This window comes from Prionailurus viverrinus, chromosome B4, assembly GCF_022837055.1.
Source record: "Prionailurus viverrinus isolate Anna chromosome B4, UM_Priviv_1.0, whole genome shotgun sequence".
Taxonomy (NCBI): domain Eukaryota; kingdom Metazoa; phylum Chordata; class Mammalia; order Carnivora; family Felidae; genus Prionailurus; species Prionailurus viverrinus.
The window spans coordinates 86,680,426-86,704,745 of NC_062567.1; the positions used below are offsets into that span (position 1 = coordinate 86,680,426).

The window sequence follows — 24,320 nt, forward strand, 5'->3', positions numbered from 1 at the left end:
TTAGTGCACATTTTTGCAGAATAGGAGGTTTTTCAAGAACGTACAGTGGCACTGTTTATACCAACCCCTTTTCTTCCAACATCTAATCTCTTAAAAAGGAGAGGATTTCTAGCTATTATTGATTTATCTCTAGGCAAGCATTTTTCTCATACCAGTGTGACCCTGATGTATATACCATGTTTTTTTTTTTCTGGATTTTCAATCAATTCTTTCAGAGTGGTATAATATGTCATTCATCATTATATCCTTTCACTGACATTACAGTTTTTGATCATCTGAACCATTGATTAATTGCCTGCAGTGTGCAAAACTTTCTAGGGATTCAAAGACTTGATTTTTGCATTCAAGAGGTTTAAAAAAGTAGTAAGAGAGCTAAGGTATTTACAAATAAATGCAATCTAAGTTAGTATGTAATAGAAGCACAGAGAGAGAGAGATCTCATGTAGGTTGATTGTTTATATCCGTGTCATCTTCTCCTGGCATTGCTATAATTGGACTGATTTTTCCTACTAAAGGAATTTCATGTGGTATTTACTTTGTATAGAAAAATCTTCACTTTTCATCTTTTTTAAGAGTTTACATAGCTGTCTGGTTACCTACTACTTTTTGCTTATTTTTTGGAGAATTTGGGGGAAGATTTTTTTTTTTAATGGTGAGTTGTTATTGTGCCATTTTCATGTCCGTAAATACTACATTCTTTGGAAGCTTGCAAATATATGCGGTAAAAGAAAATTGGCATTAGCACGCATGCACGCGCTCTTTTTAATGTGCACTATTCATTCCCCAATTCGCTGCATATTTCTTTTTAAAAATTACTTACCTGAATGAACACCTGGTAGACTCCAGTGCAATCTAAATTTGAAGTGACGTACTTGGTAGTGTCTCAGTTTCTCACCGAGGATTGTTTTTGTTTGTTTGTTTGTTTTTTTAAACCATGCACTTTGTGAATGGTTTTGTAGATGCTCCAGAGTGTGCCCACACATTCTGGGCAGCTCCTAGAATGGCCATAAACCATGGCCTTGAGATTCCCTAGGGCAGAAGTCCACAGGACTTGCCCTACAAGAGCTATTCAAGCAATTTGTGGTCTTTCCTGGCTGCCTCGGAGCTGGGAAACCAGAGGACACATTTGCACTTCGTTTTACGTTATGTGTTGTTATCCAGGTGACTCCTTGAGCATGAGGAAACCTTTTTAAGGGGGTCTTTTACCTACCACAATACCAACATGTAGTCTTTGAGACTACTTGACAAGTACACAAAAAGCATGTGAGGGGTGCCTGGGTGGCGCAGTCGGTTAAGCGTCCGACTTCAGCCAGGTCATGATCTCGCGGTCCGTGAGTTCGAGCTCCGCGTCAGGCTCTGGGCTGATGGCTCAGAGCCTGGAGCCTGTTTCCGATTCTGTGTCTCCCTCTCTCTCTGCCCCTCCCCCATTCATGCTCTGTCTCTCTCTGTCCCAAAAATAAATAAACGTTGAAAAAAAAAATTAAAAAAAAAAAAAAGCATGTGAAACAAAATATTGTCCCACGTAATGCCACTACTCAGAGACTCAATGGTATGTACACATTTTCTTGCATTACCTTCTGCTCTTTTTGTATTCGTGGGCACACACAACTTTTTTTTTTTTTTAAGCCAAAGTGGAACTGAATGATCCATTCTGTTCATAGTCAACCTTCTTTTTGACTCTTTTATTTTTTAAACGCTTATTTATTTTTGAGAGAGTGTGTGTGTGCAAGGCAGGGGAGAGGCAGAGAGAGAGGGAGACAGAGGATCTAAAGCAGGCTCTGAGCTGTCAGCACAGAGACCGACATGGGGCTCGAACTCACAATCCATGAGATCATGACTTGAGCTGAAGTCAGACATGGAACCAACCAAGCCATCCAAACACCCCTTGACTCTTTTATCATACATAATTTCACCTATAAAGCTATAAAAAGATGCAGAAAATTATAATGAACTCCAGTATAAATAATCACCCAACTTGAACAGTTTTCATTTCTTGAACAAAATTATCCCACCCCTACCCCTTCCATCATCCCTCTGACATTACATCACTTCCTCTGTGTGCATGAATATCTGGGAGGTGAACACTCTTCTCTCTTTTTTTTTTTTTTTAAATATAGCATAGCCATAATACCATTATGATACCTCCAAAAAATAACAGTAATTTCTTAAAATCATCAAATAACCAGCCAGTACAGTTTTTAAAATAACTGTATTATGCAATTAATATGTGATCACTGTAGAAAAATTAGAAAATAATCTAGGAAAATAAACCAGCTGTGACTCCTCTACATATAAATAATGTAAACCTTTTTGGTATGTTCCCAGTTTTTTTCCTATACGTATACCTATGTGCTTTTTTTTTTTAAGTTTTTTATACCTATATACTTTAAAAAAAATTTTTTTTAATGTTTATTTATTTTTGAGACAGAGAGAGACAGAGCATGAACGGGGGAGGGGCAGAGAGAGGGAGACACAGAATCCAAAACAGGCTCCAGGCTCTGAGCCATCAGCCCAGAGCCCGACGCGAGGCTCAAACTCACGGACCGCGAGATCATGACCTGAGCCGAAGTTGGATGCTTAACTGACTGAGCCACCCAGGCGCCCCACCTATCGACTTTTAAAAGCAGCTTACTGAGATATAATTCTCATACCATACAATTCCTTCATTAAGGTGTACAAATTAATGTTTTTTAGTATATTCACAGGATTATACAACCATAACCACAATTTTAAAACATATTTATGACTCCAAAAAGAAACCAGAATTAGCAAACATACCCCATTTACTCATTCCACCCCCAGGACCAGACAACCATGAATCTACCTGCTATAAACGTTCCTATTCTGGCCATTTCATATATAAATGGAATTATACAATCTACGGTCTTTGGTGATGGGTTTCATTTACCTAGCGATGTTTTCGAGGTTCACCCATGTTGTAGCATGTATCAGCACTTTATGTTATCACCAAATACAATCGTCCATTGTATGGATATACCACAGACTTTTAATAAAAGGGGATCATACTAAATGACTGCTAATGGATGTGAGATTTCTTTTTGAGATGATGAAAATGTTCTAAAACGGACTGAGATCATGATTGATGAACTGTGAATATACTAAAAACCATTGAACTGTATACCTTTCATATGTGAATTATACATGAATTATATCTCAGTATATCTACTTAAAAATGGTACTATATCATTTGCTCTTTAAAAGCTATTTTTCAAATTTAATGATGTTATTTACGTTTTCCTGTGTCAGTAGGTATTTTACAAAGTAAGATTTTAGTGACCACGTAATGGCTTTTATTTAACACATCCTAGTTTTAGAAATTTAGGTTGTTTCCAGTGATTTTGCAATTAAACAAAATACTATGATGAGCCTTTTAGTACATAAATCTATTTGCCCATTTCTAATTGTTTCATGGAAAAAAATCTCTTGTTTTGTCTTCCTCGTTCTCCAGTGTGTGTTTTTGTTGCTGAAAATTCTTTCAGCTTTGTAGCATACGTGATGGTTTCTGTCTGAATTCTAAATTTCTGTTTGATGCCTTATTAGGGGTTCCTTTTACCCTTAAAAATACGGAACAGGCTTAGTATCTGAACTGAATAAGTGAAGCTTCCTAATCTAAGACGGTTTCTTTACTAACCTTGATAATTCAGCAGGAGGAGAAACATTATGTATTTATTTATTTCTACAGTTGTTGCTATTTAGGAGAGAACGTTATGGTTTAATTCACAGAACTCAATCTATTAATGATTAATTAGGAAGATTTGCAAGCATTTCGTTTCTCACCCAGAAGAGCAGCCAGTAACTCATCTCAAGGCTAGGCTAAGATTCATCTAAATGTACTAGAACATCTCTCTGTTTTTCTCTTTCGCTTTCATTCACACACATACACTATTATGTGCACACAATTGATTGGTACCTTGACAATTTTCAGGACCTGACAGTGAACCTAAAAATGGCATTGGGCTGGGAATTTCACCTTGAATACTGCCTGTTGAGCTGTGGAGCTCAGAAATATTTGTGTACCTGCTCTTCAATAAACCATTTCTGAATATGGCCGTTAATTTCCTTCCCTCTTGTCATACTTGGGGATAAGCTTGCATCTTGCGATTTATTACTTGTTTTCTGACAAACAAATACTTTTGCACATAGCACACAGAGAACTGGTATGTTCAGAGTAATGGCCATTTGAGCTTTTTGCCATTTTGTCAAGTAACTTGTGTTTTGTGGTGAGTTTTTCACACACATTTACACAGAGCTGTCAAACCCCCATGCTGTGAAGTTGGGATGCTGACATGGGAACCGTGCAGTGCCAGGAAAAGAACATAAATAAGCCTAGGGAGCTCTGAGCCTGTGACCAAGATTGGACAAATGCCACTTTTACCTAATTACATGAGATTCCGAATCGTGGAAACAAAGGCCAGCTTAAAAGAGACCCACACGAAATACTGGTTTTCCTTTCTGACAACTCTTCTGAGGGGACGAAAAGATCCGTCTTTTCACGCAGCAGAAAACAGTGAGAGATCATGAGTCGCTGCGCTCAGAGCCAGCTGGGAATGCACATTAATCAGAGCGTCCGCAGCAACCATAAATTTTGACCTGCTAACTGGACTCGGGAGAGTAAATGAGTCATTTGTGCCAGAGCGAGACTCCTGTAGGATGTGTGCCGTAGGCCTGTTGAGCAACCAGCCAGGTAATATCTGAGTCCTGCTCACAACCATCACGCTCCGAGGCCTTTGGGACAGATAGATCTGCTGCCACTTCAGGGATGCCAACGATTCCGCTTTGCTTTGATTTACGTTTTCTGTAGTTGCAGAGAACGTACGCCTGCCTCCCGTGATCTTATCCGGCCTTTTTGGTGTCACTTTTTTACATGCCTGTAGCTTCTGTCTCCTGAAATCCTTCGTTTGCATCTCATGGTGCCCTCCCCCGATCTATTTTGTTAATTGTGGTAAAATATACATAGCACAAAATGTACCATCTTCTCCGTTTGAAGCATACGGTTCGGTCGTATTAAATACATGTTCCACAGCCATCACCACCGTCCATCTCCAGAACTTTTTCATCCTCCCAAACTGAAGCTCTATACCTGGAAAGCAGTAACTACCCCGCTCCTCCCCCCCCCCCCCGCCCCCCCCAGCCCCTGACAACCACTGTTCTACTTTCTGTCTCTGTGAATCTGACTATTCCAGGTACCTTATGTAAGTAGAACCCTACAGTCTTTGTCTTTTTGTGTCTGGCTTATTTCACTTAAGTTGTCTTCAAGGTTCATCCATGTTGTATCAGAATGTCATTTCTTTTTTTAAGGCTGAGTAATGGTTCGTTGTATATATGTACCACATTTGTTTATCCAGTAATCCATCAATGAACATTTGGGTTATTTCTACCTCTTGGCTATTATGAATAATGCTGCTGTGAGATTGGTATCTAAATACCTGTTCTGTGGAACTGTGGAATTGCTGAATTATACACCTGAAACTAATATTACAGTGTATGGTAACTAACTGGCATGTAAATAACAACTTCTTTAAAAATTAACAAATTAAAAGAAAATTAACCACTCAATGAACAAATACCTGTTTCCCCAGATGTGGTGGTTTTTTTGTTTTGTTTTGTTTTGTTTTTTAATAAAGCTTCGAAACTACCTTTAAAGGGTAGGGGAACTAACTTTAGAACTGAGAGATAGAAACCAGAGGATCGTGAATTAAAATTAAGCCTCTTGGAAGTAATTGCCTGTGTCCTCTTCCAGCCTGAAAACAACTTGCCCCCTATGGGATTTGGCAAAGATTAAAGAATAATACATTAAGAATAGTTCCTTTCATTGGGAATGCAAGCTGGTGCAGCCACTCTGGAAAACAGTATGGAGGTTCCTCAAAAAACTAAAAATAGAATTACCCTCCGACCGAGCAATTGCACTACTAGGCATTTATCCACGCGATACAGGTGTGCTGTTTTGAAGGGACAAGTGCACCCCCACGTTTATAGCAGCACTATCAACAATAGCCAAGGTATGGAAAGAGCCCAAATGTGCATCGAGGGATGAATGGATAAAGAAAATGTGGTATATATATACAATGGAGTATTACTCGGCAATCAAAAAGAATGAAATCTTGCCATTTGCAACTACATGGATGGAACTGGAAGGTATTATGCTAAGTGAAATTAGTCAGAGAAAGACAAAAATCATATGGCTTCACTCATATGAGGACTTTAAGAGACAAAACAGATGAACATAAGGGAAGGGAAACAAAAATAATATAAAAACAGGGAGGGGGACAAAACAGAAGAGACTTACAATTATGGAGAGCAAACTGAGGGTTACTGGAGAGGTTGTGGGAGGGGGGATGGGCTAAGTGGGTAAGGGGCACTAAGGAATCTACTCCTGAAATTGTTGCACTAGATGCTAACTAATTTGGATGTACATTTTTAAAAAAATTTTTTAAGAAAAAAAAATAGTTCTTTCACATTCTTTTTTTGCCTATAAGACCCCAAAACTAGCTCTCCCTGACAGTTGACCTTAACCTTATACTGAGGATTGGCCTAGAGAATCAGTAGACTTAACTCTTGAAACAACCCAGATCCTCAGTAAACAATGGCAGAAGTGTTTGTTGTTGTTTTGTTTTTAATAATAACCATTATATGGCTGGAATAGAGGGGATGGTATTGCCAGTCAGAAGACCGTTAACAGAATAAGTCATCATTTCAATTTATAATTTGCATAAATATGTTAAACTTTGTAACTGTTTGGTTTGAGGCATGAATCGAAAGTCACTTATGCATGCAATTTTTTAAGGACCTGAGAATAAATGCTAGGAAATCTCAATATTTAGTTTTAAGATTGGGTCATAAGTGATTTCAAGTCAAGGTTGAGAACCACTGGTTTTAAAGGAATTAGAATGGGAAACTGAATTAGGAAAGTATTATCATGGTCCCAGTTAGAAATAATGAAGACTTCAGTTAGGAAATCAGCAGTGAGGTATCCAGAGATAGAAGCAGCAGAACTTATGTCCCACAGAAAATTGAAAAATGAAGTGAAAATACCACCTTCCTAGAAGGGATGGTCCTAACCTCGAGACCAGACACGTTTGCCATTGAAGAGAACCAAGTAGAGGGTCAACCACATTTGTGGGTGGGAGAAGGTCAAAGGTCAAAAACCTAGTAGAAGGAGAGTCTTTTGGCTATCGTGTCAGAAATTAAGGCCTGAAAAAAAAAAAACAGCCTGACATTTTTGAGTAGGATATGTGAATACCTCAAGCGTAATTAAGAGTAAATGTAGTAATATGAAATTAGAGTAAACTTCAAAAATGTTTCTGAAATATTCCTTGAGATATTTTTCTCATGGGTGCCTGGGCTGGCTCTGTTGGTAGAGATTGTGATGCTTGATCTTGGGGTCTTGAGTTCAAGCCCCACTTTGGGCATAGAGTGTACTTAATTTAAAAAATAAAAAATAAATATTTTTCTCAAACATATGCTTATTGGATGTGTTCAAAGTTGTACTTTATAAAGAGGCACCTGGCTCAGTTGGTGGTGCGTACAGCTCTTGATCTCAGGGTTGTGGGTTCGAGCCCCACATTAGGTATAGAGATGACTTAAAAACAAAATCTTAAAAAAATATATTGTACTTTAAAGTACGTCGAAATCCAAGAAAGACAACCAGACTTAAACAGAAAATAGGTTTTAGTCCCAGCTCCACCCTTCCAGCCAGGTAACCTGGGGTAAGCCACTTACCCAGTTCTCATTTTCCTAATCCATTAAGTGGGGATGACATCACATGGCTTACCTACTCCCTAGTATTGTCATCTGCATTAAACTGGATAACAAATGTGAAAATGTAAAATACAGACCATTATGAAAGTACTGGATTATTAGTATTTTTTTGCTGCTGTTCACAAGCACTTTAGTATTAAGAAGCTTTAGGCAATTTGTATTTCTAGTAAAGAGGTATATGATAATACTGGGAAGTCCCAGGTACCCCTGTCTTCAGGGAGCTCTCTCAGGGAAAACAGGATAAGGAAATAAAAAACTGTAAACACCATGGTATAAGTTCTGTGAGAGCCAGAATGAAACCACTAATGTATTTTTTTTCTATTTATTTTTAAGATTTTATTTTAAGATTTGATATAAAATATAATTTTAAGTAATCTCTACACCTAACATGAGGCTCGAACTCACAACCCTGAGATTAAGAGTTGCACATTCCACCAACTAAGCCAGCCGGTCACCCCTCAAATCACTAACGTATTTCTAATGCCTAACTCAGTACCTGAAACCTAGTAGGCTCTGCTAAAATACATGTTTGAAAAACTGATGACGTATTATAACACAAGGTAAAAAGTCATATCATTAAAATACTACAATAATTTTGAGGAAGGAGAGATTCAAAGCCTGGTACATTGCCTGAATCATAGTAATAGATAAATAAATATAGGATGAATTATTAAATCATAAGGGAGATATCCCCAAAAGCTACTTTAGTTGACATGAAGCAAAAAGGAGTTGAAACCATATCAGATGCAAAATCTAGAAATAACAGCAAGTGAAAAATTATTTTTAAACCTAGAAGACGCTAAGTTGCTCGAGACCATGGAAATCAGAAAAAACAGTGATGGGTCAAAGGAGACACTCAGAAATGGTGTTACACCCAAGCTGATCATGGATTCACTGTCTTGATTACAGTTACGTCCCACCTAGGGCCAAAGGATTGCTTATGGTCGGATATGAAATTTGGTACTCAGTGTTCTACTTTAAATCTAGCAGATGAAAGGATCCTGACCATGTTCTCTTCTGTCTGTAGGAATAGATAATCTCTATGAGAGGGCGCTTCACATCCGCAAACTCCTCCTGACCTTGCCTAGGTCTGTCCTTATCGTGATGAGGTACCTCTTTGCCTTCCTCAATCAGTAAGTACCCTAATGCTCTGCCAAAATGCCTGTCTTCCATTCCGTTTGCACTGCTCTGAATTCTGTTTTTGTTCTTGGATTCTGTAAAATGTACATTAGGTCCCATTTATCAGCAGATTCGAAGAGGAGATGATTAAATGTAGACCAAAGTTATGTTTTTCCTCAGCAGATCAAGGTCATTGCATGATAGATGAAAGATGCAGAAACTGTGGCCTTACATGCAAAAATATACAAATATTACTAAAAAGAACACTTGTTCAGTGAAATACATGTTTTTCCAACTTCCATCCAAAGCTAATGTCATGAATGTTTTTGTCAAAATGATGCAACCCACCTGCTCACTGCAGAAAATGTCTGGGATTTTTGATGTTGTAGTCAAGGGAGGAGTGCAACTATAGGTGCAAATTATATACAGATCCAAGAAAGAGTGTCTGCAAATTCAATATAATGAGACCTCGTCAAGAAGAAGATACTTCTAAAAGTCTCTAAAACAATGTCACAGAACCCTTAAGATAATCACTGCCTTATTTTCAAAGAAACTTTATTGTTATAATTTAGGCAACTGGATTTTCATTTGCATTACTTTATAATAACAAAAATGGGGCCCATTATAAGACTATCTTCCTCAAGTCATATCTGAGAGTCCCCTTGGTATTCAATGATCGAAGGGGAGTAAGCTCAGGGAAATGCCTTCTCCATGTGGCACGGATTCTCCCTTCCTAAAACTAGGATATGTTCTCTACTTCATTAGACGTTTAAAGTTCTCAGAAGCCATGAGGACTTACTACAATCCTGCTAACCATTTCTGAAATCATACCCAGTCAGATTGACCCTGGAAACCAAGTATCATGGGGAAATGCTTGCAAGGAAGTAAAATATGCACAAGTGACAGTAGGAACCCATTTGTACAGAAGTCGCCACTGGAAATAAGCAGTATCTAGAGAGATGGATATACACTATGTGTAGGTTAAATAGATGGCTATAAATTTTGCCTTTAAATAAGCCTAGTTACCCAGGCAGCTTTAAAAATCTGAAGGCTTGCTGACTATGGCAGGCAAGCTCGCGGGCTCCAAACCTCTGAGCAGGCTGCTGAGCAGCCTTGCCTAGAAAGATTTCCACGGGCACCAGGACATCACGGAGTTGCTGCTGCGGAACCGACTGTATGTGGAGGCATCACCTGAAGAGCTCTGCCCCTTTCTGGCAAAGATGAGGGGGATTCGTAGGTCTGTTGCATCTGTAGACAACCAACTGGAGGCATTCTTGACTGCTTAAACCAAAAAGCAAGGGGTGGTCACATCTCAACAAGTTGCTGTCATTTACAAGCTCTGGAAGAGCCTAAGACAAAAATTCAAGAGAGCTTCATGAACCAGAGCCTGTTGGACAGTGGGCTTCGGGGCCTGAACGAGAGAATTGATGGCAAATCACATCCAAGGCACTCAACTCAAATACGCACCCCTGTTGCTATAATGAAGTTGGAAATAGGGAAACGTGGACAGGAGCCTGAATTTCTATGAATTCAGGAATTTGACCTGCATTGCTGAAAATGGAATTGTTGAAGCAAAGGTGTTCATGATCCATCCCCAGTGACCTTGGGTCGGGTGTGTGTGTGTGTGTGTAAATCTTACTCCCTCATTAGTATTAAATCCTCAAATTCATAAAAAACAAAAATCTGGAGGCTTGCTGTCTTCACCTTTAATTGCTTCACTTCCCCCAGTATGAAGTGCCTTTTGCATTGCCGCTGGCCCTCTGCATGCTGTCCCTACCGAATTTTCCAGACACACCTGAGCAAAACCCACCATGAACCAAAAAACCACAGTAGACTAGGAAAGCAGACCATAAATCAAGAAAGTTCTCAAAACCAGGGGCGCCTGGGTGGTTCATTTGGTTAAGCATCCAACTCTTGTTTTCGGCTTAGGTCGCGATCTCGTGGTTCATGAGTTCGAGCCCCTGCATCAGGCTCCGTGATGACAGTGCAGAGCCTGCCAGGGATTTTCTCTCTCTCTCTTTCTCTCTCTCCCTCTCTCTCTGCCCCTCCCCACTTGCTCTCTCAGTCTCTTTCTCAAAAATAAGTAAACTTTAAAAAAACTTTTTTAAAAGAAAGTTCTCAAAACCCGACTCGAACTCACCATGTATCTCAACAGAACAGCAAATGTGCCAGGAGTCAGCCGGCTGGCATTGCTTTCAGCATGTCTGCCCAAAGATGCCCCCGGCTTGCTACACCTGCCTTCATGCAGAGACCAGCCTCAGCCTCTAGGATAGGACGCGTGGGACAGGAATTTTGAGAAAAGAAATAACCTATTCTCTTTTAATTGTGAAGTTGAAACCTGGATATCACATTTTTATATGAAGATTTTGCTCTTCAAGCCAGCACTAAATGAAAGACCCAGAAAGATGAATTGCGACTCTCCCTGTTGAGCTTACTTGTGTCTTTTGAAAATTAGACCATTCTTACTCTGAATCTCACTTGTCCTCTGTGCATCCGTTTTCCAGATGATCTGTAACATGACCGTCCCCTTTATTGTGAACTTTTTTTAAAGATTGTCTGCTTGAGAAATGGCAGAAGGGAAAGACATATGTTAGCTGAGGAGATAATGCTTTTGTATTTTCGACTTTCTAGGCTATCAGTTCCAAAAAAGGGCAAAGTATCAGGTCATGTGGTATTTCAATGTCTTTGTGTCTGTCACCATCCCACAAATGTGGCTGAGTCTCTTTTTTCCTTCTTGCATTTGTCATCTGTTCACCTGGATTTTATATGTCCTTTCAAGATTGACATTTTCTTCACAAAAAGATAATGTCTCTAGCTTCTCCCTAGAACAACACTTTGTGCACATGTTAGAGTAAAAAAGAGCAGACTTATTTTGAGGCCCTTGTGGAAAATACCTCACAGATACCCATGGGGTTGAATTTAGAAATTAGTTTGAGGCAACCAGAAATCTCCCCAAAGTTTGTCGTTTGCCAGCTTTAAAAGGAATGAGAGAACTGGGGATTCTTTTCCCCTTCTCTTGCACTTAACAGTGTCTCTTCTGGGGCGCCTGGGTGGTGCAGTCGGTTAAGCGTCCGACTTCAGCCAGGTCAAGATCTCGCGGTCCATGAGTTCGAGCCCCGCGTCAGGCTCTGGGCTGATGGCTCAGAGCCTGGAGCCTGTTTCCGAGTCTGTGTCTCCCTCTCTCTCTGCCCCTCCCCCGTTCATGCTCTGTCTCTCTCTGTCACAAAAAAAATAAATAAACGTTGAAAAAAAAAATTAAAAAAAAAAAAAAGTGTCTCTTCTGACATTGACAGGGTAGTGTTGGTGGTCTTACCCAAAAACACATCATAAAGCCCAGAGTTGTTTGCCTTCTTTCAGTGGTTACAAACAAAGGGTGCTTTGTTTTCCTCAAGGCTTTCCTCAAGATTTATGGGAAAAAAACTGAAATCTGAGATGTTTTTGATTAGTGGGAGGACAATTTTGACGACATCCATCAAGTTTTATGGAGCTCACTACTGACCTTCCCGGATTTACTTGAGTAGCATTTAGAGCCTGACCATAGTATTTACAAATGAAACTCATTTACTTGATCCTGGTCTCCATTGGAATAGAAATTATCTTAAACTCTTGTGGCTTTGAAAAATGCCACCTAATTAAGTAAGTAGGATTTATATTCCCCTTTCAGTTTCTTTCTAGTTGAAAGTTTATAAGTTGCTTTACTTCCTTTGGAATTTGTTGAGCCAACTTAAAGTAGTATGGAACATCATCTTATTCTAATAACAAAAACCAAATAAAATGCTTTGGATCCCTATTTTCAAAATATAAAGTGTTTTATTAAACATCAGTTTTCAGGGTACCTGGGTGGCTCAGTCGGCTAAGCATCCGACTTTGGCTCAGGCCAAGGTCTTGTGGTTCATGAGTTCAAACTCCTCGTTGGGCTCTGCACTTACAGCCTGGAGCCTGCTTTGGATTCTGTGTCTGCATCTCTCTCTGCCCCTCCCCTGCTCATGCTCGCGCTCTCTCTCTCTCTCTCTCTCTCTCTCTCTCTTTCTCTTTCTCTTTCTCAAAAATAAACAAACAAAAAAAAATCAGTTTTGTTTTTTCTCTCTCGCCTTTTATAACTTTTCTTTTTTTCATAGCCTTTCACAGTACAGCGATGAGAACATGATGGACCCTTATAACCTGGCCATTTGTTTTGGCCCGACATTGATGCCCGTTCCAGAAATACAGGATCAAGTGTCTTGTCAGGCGCATGTGAATGAAATTGTCAAAACCATCATCATCCACCATGAAACTATTTTCCCGGATGCTAAAGAGCTGGATGGCCCTGTTTATGAGAAATGTATGGCTGGGGATGACTACTGGTAAGTCCAAGCATTTTAGTCTTTCCCCTGCCCTGGAAACATCATGGAAGTATACATATCAATTTAATTAAGAAAAAGAATTGACTGCAAGTTGCCAAAGATTCCGATTTTTTAAAAAAAAGAAGAAGCAGGAACGCTTCTTTAGATTAGATGAGAATACTAAGACCCATGACAGCATGGCCTCTCACTAGGGAAATTCCTATTCATCCCTTCCCTTTTCCCTCAAGGATGACATCCTTTAAGATCTATCCACCCTATTGTAACTTCTGTAGAGAATAGTGGTTTTGAAACGTATCGTATAGAGCTGTACTAATTTTACTTTTATAACAAAGATAACTGATTGAACTGACAGATTTCAGTTTCATTCTGAAATAGTTTTGGCTGTAAGTATTTCAAGTTTATCATTTTAAAGGAGCCCTCTCAACCAAATATGTTTTCATTCTTATTTCCATTCTTACTAATAAATATTATCCTAACCAATTATAGTAGTAATGGTCGTTTTAAGCACATTTATTTTAATCCTTGAACCCCTACTGTGTGCCAGCTCCTTGGTGCATGTGATCACTTTATACACTAACCACTCTACCAAGTAAAGTGAGGCCAAGAAGCCTGTCCAATGACTAATTGTAACTGGAGGCAGCCCAGGTCTGTCTGATTCCAAAGCCCACATGACCCTACCCACTCAACAGCTGCCTCCCAGCCCACTTCAGAAACTGTTCTGTGCAGCTCAGATCCAGGAGCAGCTGGAAGGAGACCTATGTAAACCCATTCTGGACGATTCTCAGGACACATCCCATTGCCTCACCGGGGATTAAGTAGAAGGTAGCTGAAAGATCCTAAGTACCTGAAAGTACACCTAAACCATAATAATGGGCTTAAAACACATTACGATTGGCTTGTGCCCTAAGAAAACTGAAGATTAACTATTTCCAGAAGCACTTCTTTCTAAATTAACAACAAACCATGATAGATTCCAGTTCTGTGGTGTAGCCAGTAATTTTACACGTGAAATTCGAGTTTAAAAATATTCACTTGAGCCCTTACTATGCGCAAGGTACTGACTGATCTTGGCTCTTGGAGGATAAATGTATAAAACTCAGCCCTGGCGAGATGCATAATTTTATCTTCAGAGTCATACTTACTGTAAAGCCAGTATCTTAGCACTTGCAAATGTTCAGGGCCATATCAGTAAGTTTTGCTCTGACTCCTTTCATCAAAGAGCGATATGTGGAGGTCCAGTCAATATTATCTGATTTTGTTGTATCCTACAACTTTTGTGGTCACCACTTTTCCACAAACAGGGTAAAGTCCCTAATAAGGAGGCTTGCAGCCAGTCGCCTGTGCTTGATTGTGTCCTTTTCCCATTCATAGTGTTTCCACGGGCAATCGCTCATTTTAAACAGAAAGTCAGTGATAAAGCAGTTACTCTTTCTCGCCAACACCAGCAACTTAAGTGGGCTTTTACAGCAATGTCAGGTTTCTCTTTGTGGTAGACGCATCCCATTCACCAGCACATATTTGAGGAGTGTGGTAGTGTTAAAGGGTAAGTTTTTAAAAAGAATAAAATCGTGAGTCTCACGAATCTAAAATGAACACATGTCGGAAGATGGGAAAGATACTACAGTCGATTCAAAGCAGAAATCAAAGAGCCATCAATTTATATGCAGTAAGGAATAGTGACACGAATTTACAAAAACTGGTGTAGCCGTAGCACAATAATCGCACTCCGCTAGAATTCAGCCAACTTTAACTTCTGTGGATACGAATGACCAGTCAGTGATGAAGGACCTAGACTCCCATAAGACCAGATAATCCTTGGAGGCTCCAGCGTCTAATGGAAAGGCTCTCCAGTAACTGACTCTTTTGCCATTCCAAAGTCCTACATCTTTACGTAGAGTAGCACTTGTTCATTTTTGAAATTCTTCCTTTGGCTTTACATGAATTTCTGTTTGCACTTGGCAGTGACAGCCCTTACAGTGAGCACGGTACACTGGAGGAAGTGGATCAGGACGCTGGTACGGAGCCCCACACCAGTGAAGACGGTATGCCCTTGGACCCACACCATTATAAAACTAATCTTAATACCCACTTTTTTGGGAAGTGTTTATATTAAGAATTCAGTAGCTACAAAAGTATTTATAAAATGTATGTAAGATATGAAAAATAATATTACAGTGAACACCACAGACCACCCCCAAGTTTAAGAAAAAAGACAGCATCACCTTTGCTCTTCTCCGTTACCATTGCCTTCCTTACTCCCGCAGGGGTAACCACTATATGTTTGTTTTCAAATGGTTTATTGTTTCATTTTCTATTTTCTTTTTTTATTCAATGTTTATTTTTTTTTAAGTAAAAAAATTTTTGTAATGTTTAGAGAGAGAGAGACAGAGAGTGAGTAGGGGAGGGGCAGAAAGAGAGGGAGACACAGAATCCGAAGCAGGCTCCAGCCTTCGAGCTGACAGCACAGAGCCCGATGCAGGGCTTGAACTCATGAACCGCAAGATCACGACCTGAGCCTAAGTTGGATGCTTAGCCAACTGAGCCACCCAGGCGCCCCCTTTAATGTTTATTTTTGAGAACGAGAGACAGAGCGTGGGAGAGGGGCAGAGAAGGAGTGAGAGAATCCCAAGCAGGCTCTGCACTGTGAGCTATCAGCGGGGCTCAAACCCTCAAACCTTGAGATCGTGACCTAAGCCAAAATCAAGAGTTAGACTTTCAACAGACTGAGCCACCCAGGGGCCCCTCATTTTCTATTTTCCTGAACTTTCTGTAAATGGAATCCTACTGTAAAGACTTGTCATGATTATTTTCCCCTCAGTATTACGCTCCTGTGACTCACCCACATTGTTGCATGCAATTATAATCATTTTGTTTTACAACTGTATGATATCCTATTGTATTTCCTTTGTTATTGGTGAATATGTGAGGTGTTCTCTATTTTTTGCCCTTAAAAACAGTGCTGCTACGAATATTTTGAACATGTATGCTATCACAGTACTGCAAACAAACAGGAGTTTCTCCAGGATATACTCACCTAGCAATAAGCATGTTTTCAACTTGACTGGATAAAGCCACACCATTTTTGAAAAGAGTTCTAGGGGAGCCTGGGTGGCTCAGTCAGTAGGTGTCTGACTTCAGCTCAGGTCATGATCTTGCGGTTTGTGAGTTCGAGCCCCACTTTGGACTCTGTGCTGACAGCTCAGAGTGTCTCCCTCTCTCTCTGCCCCTCCCCTGCTCATGCTGTCTCCCTCTCTTTGTCTCAAAAAGAAATAAGATACTAAAAAAAGAAAAGAAAAGAATTCTAATTATATACACCACACCAGCAATATGTTGGTCTTCCAGTTGGATGTATTCATCCACACTTCATTGTATCAATATCAAACATTATAATCTTTGCCAGTATTGTCAGTGTGATGGTATCTTGTGATTTTAATTTGCATTTCTCTGATTACTGATGAAGGTGTTATTTTGCGATATAGAGTATTAATAGAAAATTTGACATATAGTAACTGCCACAGATCAGGAGTTGATTACCACTGAAAAGATACTTTGTTACAGTACCCAAGAGAAAAGGTACATCTTGCCTCACGGGGCCACAGGGAAATGCACCAGGGTCGGTCAGAAGGCAGCCGTAGAAAGAGCAGGCAGGCAGGAGTCTTTGCTGTGGTTTCCACGAGAAGCAACAGGCAGGGCAAGGTAAGCGGGTTTCGGATTGGCTAGTTTGAATAATTTCAGCGGGCTCTGGGTTATAGGTGTTGTCTCTTGTCAGGTGATTACCTGGCGCAGGAGATTAGGACAGGTGGATAGTGACCCCAAGGAGGTGGTTGGGGTGTTGGGCTCTGGATGGGCGGGTTTGTATTTGAAAAACACACCAGGCGAGTGATTTACGCTATCTGTAGGAATTGGTAAACCTTGGGAGGGATAGTCCCTCGAGCACCACCCAGGCCCTGGATGTCAGAATACAGAAAATAAAAAATACAGTTCATATAGCTAGCTATACTTACTTTTACATGCTTCACTTTTTTTGTGAAATTTCTGTCAAGTCTTTTGCCCATTTAAGTCCCATTTGCCCACTGTTAGTTTCTCTGGGCTTTTTTTTTTTTTTTTTTGCTTGTCTTAGTTTGACTGGGCTTTGGTTTTTTTCTTATTTCTAAGAGTTCTTTGTGGGTCTGGATCGGGTCTGGTATTGTGTATATGTTTTGCAAATATCTTGTGCTCTGTAATTTGTCTTTCATGTGCTTATTATTACATCTTTTGCTAAACAAGGAGATTTTAAAGAAGTTAACCAATCTTGTCCTTCATGGTTGCTTCCCTTTGTGTCTCCTTTAAGAAATCCTTCTGTGTCCAGAGGTAATGAAGATAATTCCCCCATATTCTTTTTTAAATCCTTTCAGGTTTTGTTTTTCACACATAGGTCTTTAATCTACCAGGAATTTCTTTGAGGGTATGGTGTGAGGTTGGGGTCCATTCTTTTTTCTCCATGTGGATGCACTATTGTCCCAACATTAATTGTTCTTTCTCCACAGCTCTGCACAAATCACATGTCCTCTCTGAACAAGTCTGTTTCTGGGCTCTCTCCTTTCCACTGGTCTACTTGTCTATCCCTCCTCTCTTAATTTTGATACTTTTTAATAAATCTTAATATTTGGCAAATCAAGACCTTTGACGGTTCTCCTTAGCAATTCTTGATCTTTACAACTTCACTTAAATTTTAGACTCAGTTTTTCAAGTTCTTAAACAAAAATTGAAAACCTCTTGGGTTTTGATTGCAGTTGGACTGATTCTATGTATGTTAATGTGGAGAGAATAGATATATATTTTTTTTTAATTTTTTTTTCAACGTTTATTTATTTTTGGGACAGAGAGAGACAGAGCATGAACGGGGGAGGGGCAGAGAGAGGGAGACACAGAATCGGAAACAGGCTCCAGGCTCTGAGCCATCAGCCCAGAGCCTGACGCGGGGCTCGAACTCACGGACCGCGAGATCGTGACCTGGCTGAAGTCAGACGCTTAACCGACTGCGCCACCCAGGCACCCCAGAGAATAGATATTTTTATAATATTCAGTCTTCCAGTCAACAAACATATTGAATGTCTCTCAATACACGTTTATACTTTTCTCTTTAGAGATCATTTTTTTTCCTTTTTCTAACAAGTTTAATCTTTAACATAACTTTTCAACACTTTTTTTCATTTTTTTTTTAATTTTTTTTTTTTTAACATTTATTTTTGAGACAGAGAGAAACAGCATGAACAGGGGAGGGGCAGAGAGAGAGGGAGACACAGAATCTGAAACAGGCTCCAGGCTCTGAGCTGTCAGCACAGAGCCCGACACGGGGCTTGAACCCACGGACCGTGAGATCGTGACCTGAGCCGAAGTCGGACGCTTAACCGACCAAGCCACCCAGGCGCCCCAACACTTTTTTTCATTTTAACAGGTTTTTTTTTTAATTTTTTAACAGTATTTATTTAAAGTCATATATAAGATTACTTTATTCCTTCATTTTCTCATTAGTTTCTTCCTTATATTTGCCCTTTTCCTTTCCTACTTGGCAAGATTTGGCTTTCTGTTCAAGGTCCTTGTCCAGGTTGAGTCTAGTGATAACCACCTGGCCAGGGTGAAAGCCCACGTGGACAGTTGTGCAGTGCGCCCTCTCCCTCTGTACTTGCTCAGCGTAGATGACGTATTTCTTCCCGTAAACCTGGGCTACTTTGCCAATTTGCCTTTGTAGTGTCCTCCTACAACCTGAACTTCATCATCCTTTTGGATGGACATGGATCAAACATCAAACATACTTCTCTCTCAGCTCTGTGGAAAGAGGGGAAGACATAATCTTCCCACAAATGTGGAAAGATGCATTGGAATGCCTTTTGTGGTTCTTGCTCCATTCAGAAGTCACCAAAAGATTGAACATCATTTTGGCCACTGGTGCTTCAGCCGTGGCCATACAAGACTTTTTTTAATATGAACATATAAAGCTGTCAGTTTTCTCTTAGTACTTCCTTAGCTATATGCATGATCCTTTTATTTTCTCTTCAGCTGTGACTAATCTGCTTTAAAGCCATCCATTGCATTTATATTTTTTGGTTTTTTTCTACAAGTTGTTTGGTTCACTTTCCTATCTGCTGCTTGATCATTCTTTGTAGTTGTTTGCTCTTTCCTCATATTAATCCTTTCCATCGTTATAAATTGTGATTCTGATCATTCTAATATCTGCATTCTTCCTGGATTTGTGTTGTCTCTTGCTCATTGAGTCTTATTTTCCAGAGTGTTTTGTACATTTTTATGTGTTCCTCCAGAGAATCTTCTCATTTACTTCTGCATGGGGCATAACCAACTTGGGACCATATTGAATTTTTAGCTTTAGGTTTTCCAGGCCACCCAAGTTGTGTGATTTTTAACTGCAAACCTGCCTGAGGACTGGAATGTGGTTGGGGTTCTTGGAGATGATTTGTTCCAAGGTTTGAGATAGATTCTTTTTTTTAAGTCTGGGAGGGGACAGTGGTGATGTATACAGTCTATGGAGAAGTATGGAGGGCAGGAAGGGAGGATGACTTCTAGCCCTAGGAATTCACGGTGACACTGCGAGCGTGATCTTTTGTGGAGGGGGCTTACATTGTCCAAACTGAGTAGACCCTTGATTTCGTTTTTTGTCCAAAATGAAAGCTTAAGTTAACCCGGCAGGGAAAGTGCCCTCAAGGCAAACTCTGACTCACATTTTCTAGTGTTCTGTTTACCTCACTGCGTTCCCATTTCGTTGAGTTTTTTGTCTTTGATATTCCCTACTACGGTGGTAGCTTCTTAATGCAATTACAAAGATTTCTTTTTAATCCCAAGATTTTTCATTCATTTCAGCAAGAGGGTAATCAGGATGTCTCATGTCCACCCTCTGCTTTAAAAAAAAAAAAAAAGTTTGTTTCTAAAAGTAGGATGAACTGACATTTTCAGAACTTCATTTAGAAGAAATTCTTCACAGTGAGAGCTTCTACTTCTGTGATGTTGCTTTTGAAAGTCTCTGAGCCCTACCCTTGCCACCATCCCTTCTTTTTACTCGAGTTTCTTTCTTTCTCCGTGTGATTTATTCCTTTCTCACCGATGACTTCTCTGTCTCCTTCAGAGTATTTCCCTAGTGGCAGGAAAAGCTAAGACAAAGCCCCAGCCGTCTCTCTTCCTAAACATCAGTCTCCCCACCACGCCATCTGTTAGTTGTTCTTACCTCTTGACTACAAAAGAGAAGCTTTGCTGAGAGCTCTGTGTTTTCGATAATGTTTTAACCATGTTCACCTGATTTTGCTGGAAAAGAAAGCATTGCGTACAAAGGACAGATATCCTTGCCCACAGCCAACCTGTAAAGTTCTGTAACTAAATTAACTAGCGTATTGATTATCTTTGCGATCCCCTGGGTATTGTATTTTCTTTTGTCCGTCATGATATCACTAGAGAAGGATAGTTTTTGTTTCTGAAAGAGAGGCTGTCATAGAACGAAACCAGCACCTACAAGGGCAGTGGGTAACAGATCTAGAAGGGACAGTGCCAGGGACAGCAGGTGCCCAAGAGAAAATGTGAGGTACTGGCGTTTTGTATAAAATGACAAGAAATGGAAATCTAAGACTTGATAGTTCTGGGCAGTCAGAAAAATCAGCTGCACTGAATTGTCCCCCCATTGCACAGTTATAATAGCCATGCAGGAAAATGAAGTTATCGTGTTCACTCTTACTGTTACTGATAACAGCAGCATTCTGTAGAGTCTCTGCAGGACCTTAGAGGACCATGTGACTCTCTGTGAAAGGACCATGTGACTCTGCCATGCCCTAAGATTGATTTGCTCTGCAGTGAGTAGACTGAGATGTGTAGAAGTAGCTTATTGATGGACACTTGGCTCTGGAATGACTCCCTGAGGAGTAGAAAGAGTCAAAATAATGAAATTGCTCAGAATTACTAGTTGATATGGAATTACCACTAAAAATGTACTTCTGATTCATCTGGTCATTCTTTCATAATCTCTCCACATCTGAATTAAATAAACAGTCTGATAATCCTGTTGCTAGTTGTTTCAAGAAATAAAAAGAGATAACAAGCATTAGAGTGCATGATTATGAAATTAGGATAAAATACATAAGTATCTGTTAAATAGTCTTAAATAGCCCTTGGCCAGCATTGACAGTGTATGACTAAATGTCTAATTAATGTCTAATTAATGTCTAAAGAACCTTAATGGTTCTTTCTTCATTTCCCTCTGACAAGTACGTAAACTGTACACTATTTTGTGGGCTGGTATCTTCCCATTGTTTTTTTCAGTAAAATGAAATTCAACTTTACATGGGCATGTTCACATAGGAATTTGAGAACTGCATGTCATAAAGTTCTTTTTAACAAATGGGCATGTCTTCTTTCCTCCCTGGATATGTTTATTCATGTCCCCTGTACCATGGACATGTTTATTTCTGTTCCTAAAGGAGAACTGGCATTAAAAAAAAATTGGCATCAGTCATCTCTGACTTATTCTTTATCTGCAATTTGAGAACAAACTATACAGTCATTCTCTTTAAATATGAAGTTATAGTCCCTCCTCTACGGAGCAGGTTTGTAGATATTTAATAAATCTGTTATTCATATTGTTTTAATAATATAATTTTAGGAGGGAATACTAGCATGCTAACATGCGATCTAAAAGTTATAGTCAGTTGTTAAAGGATTTAAACTGTTGTTTTAAAATTATTCTTCACCTACTTTGCTGAGAAGTATACTACATGTAAATCATAGCATTGTGATTCTGCCATATGAAATATTCCCCTTAAACATTAACCACTAGCAAAAAGATGGAGCGATTTTTTGTCTTTATTTTAAATGCATAGCTGATATTCATCTAGGCTCTTTCATAGAAGGTAAACCCTAAGCTTTTTTAATGTGTTTTTTTATTTTTATGCTTTTCCCTTATGTGGCCCAGAGAACATTTGAATTTTTTTTTTAATTCTTTTTTTTTTATTTTTTTAATTTACATCCAAGTTACTTAGCATATAACGCAACAGTAATTTCAGGAGTAGATTCCTTAATGCCCCTTACCCATTTAACCCATCCCCCTTCCCACAACCCCTCCAGTAACCCTCTGTTTGTTCTCCATATTTAAGTCTCTTATGTTTTGTCCCCCTCCCTGTTTTTATATTATTTTTGCTTCCCTTCCCTTGTGTTCATCTGTTCTGTGTCTTAAAGTCTTCATAGGAGTGAAGACATAAGATATTTGTCTTTCTGTGACTAATTTCGCTTAGCATAATACCCTCCAGTTCCATCCACGTAGTTGCAAATGGCAAGATTTCATTCTTTTTGATTGCCGAGTAATACTCCATTGTATACAAATACCGTATCCTTTTTATCTGTTCATCTGCCAGTGGACATCTGGGCTCTTTCCATACTTTGGCTATTGTTGATAGTGCTGCTATAAACATGGGGGTGCACGTGTCCCTTCGAAACAGCACACCAGTATCCCGTGGATAAATGCCTAGTAGTGCAATTGCTGGGTCGTAGGGTAGTTCTATTTTTAGTTTTTTGAGGAACCTCCATATTGTTTTCCAGAATGGCTGCACCAGTTTGCATTCCCACCAACAATGCAAAAGAGATCCTCTCTCTCCACATCCTCGCCAACATCTGTTGTGCCTGAGTTGTTAATGTTAGCCATTCTGACAGGTGTGAGGTGGTATCTCGTTGTGGTTTTGATTTGTATTTCCCTGATGATGAATGATGTGGAGCATTTTTTCATGTGTCACTTGGCCATCTGGATGTCTTCTTTGAAGAAGTGTCTATTCATGTCTTTTGCCCATTTCTTCACTGGATTATTTGTTTTTTAGGTGTTGAGTTTGAGAAGTTCTTTATAGATTTTGGATACTAACCCTTTATCTGATAATGTCGTTTGCAAATATCTTCTCCCATTCTGTTGGTTGCCTTTTAGTTTTGCTGATTGTTTCCTTCGCTGTGCAGAAGATTTTATCTTGATGAGGTCCCAGTAGTTCATTTATGCTTCTGTTTCCCTTGCCTCTGGAGACGTGTTGAGTAAGAAGTTGCGCAGCCAAGATCAAAGAGGTTTTTGCCTGCCTTCTCCTCAAGGATTTTGATGGCTTCCTGTCTTACATTGAGGTCTTTCATCCACTTTGAGTTTATTTTTGTGTATGGTGTAAGAAAGTGGTCCAGGTTCATTCTTCTGCATGTCGCTGTCCAGTTTTCCCAGCACCATTTGCTGAAGAGACGGTCTTTATTCCAATGGATATTCTTTCCTACTTTGTCAAAGGTTAGTTGGCCATATGTTTGTGGGTCCATTTCTGGGTTCTCTATTCTGTTCCATTGATCTGAGTGTCTGTTCTTGTTCCAGTACCATACTGTCTTGATGATTACAGCTTTGAATACAGCTTGAAGTCCGGGATTTGAATTTATTAAGTGAGAAAGAAGCTTAGTTGACTATCCAAGGATTTCTTATGCAGTTATTCCATACAAGATATTAAAGATACTTTAGGAATCTTTTGGGAAAAATTAACTGTTCTAAATGGGAATGTACATTACCAAGCAAAATAGAAGACAATTTCCTGAGAAAATATTTGACAGATGGACAGGTTTTAATCTACTACATGTGCATGTATTCTAGAGTATTTAGAAAGTAATACACTCTCAGTTTATAGTAAATTGAGGCATTGCTCATTGCTCATACATTTCTCTAAACATTTAGCACTTGTATTGGCCCTTTCTGTGTATACCTGATTAGAAGTTTACTTATCTGTTGTTGATAGCAGGGATGAAGGATGGGAGGCAGGGATGGTAGAAGATGGGAGGAAAGATCATAAGCCCCAGAATCAAAGGGCTTTTTGCAAAAGCCCAATGATGAAAAGCATCTCTTATAGTTGTTTTGTTTAGTTTGTCCTCTTAATTGCCTTCAACTGTTGTGATCAGAATTAGATCAGCACTGAAATTCCATTTCTAGTTCAGTAACTTTAATTTTTAATTTTGAAATCATTGTAGGTTCACATATAGTTGTGAGAAATATTACAGAGAGATCCCACGTACTCTCCTCCCAGCTTCCCTCCATGGTAAAATCTT

The 24,320-nt window shown here is 39.5% G+C and overlaps 1 protein-coding gene and 2 pseudogenes across 3 annotated transcripts in view; 2 read left to right on the forward strand and 1 right to left on the reverse strand.

Moving 5' to 3' along the window:
- The window catches only part of SRGAP1 (SLIT-ROBO Rho GTPase activating protein 1), a 284,852-nt gene that overhangs the window by 247,901 nt on the left and 12,631 nt on the right, over positions 1-24,320 (forward strand). For all 3 annotated transcript variants that reach the window (XM_047865066.1, XM_047865065.1, XM_047865067.1), the window contains exons 16-18: positions 8,807-8,912; positions 13,017-13,241; positions 15,204-15,283. In XM_047865066.1, coding sequence (XP_047721022.1) covers positions 8,807-8,912; positions 13,017-13,241; positions 15,204-15,283 — 411 coding nt within the window. The remainder of the gene's footprint in view (positions 1-8,806; positions 8,913-13,016; positions 13,242-15,203; positions 15,284-24,320) is intronic.
- LOC125169594 (COMM domain-containing protein 1-like) lies at positions 9,960-10,426 on the forward strand (annotated as a pseudogene).
- Positions 18,733-19,158, reverse strand: LOC125169595 (60S ribosomal protein L26-like; annotated as a pseudogene).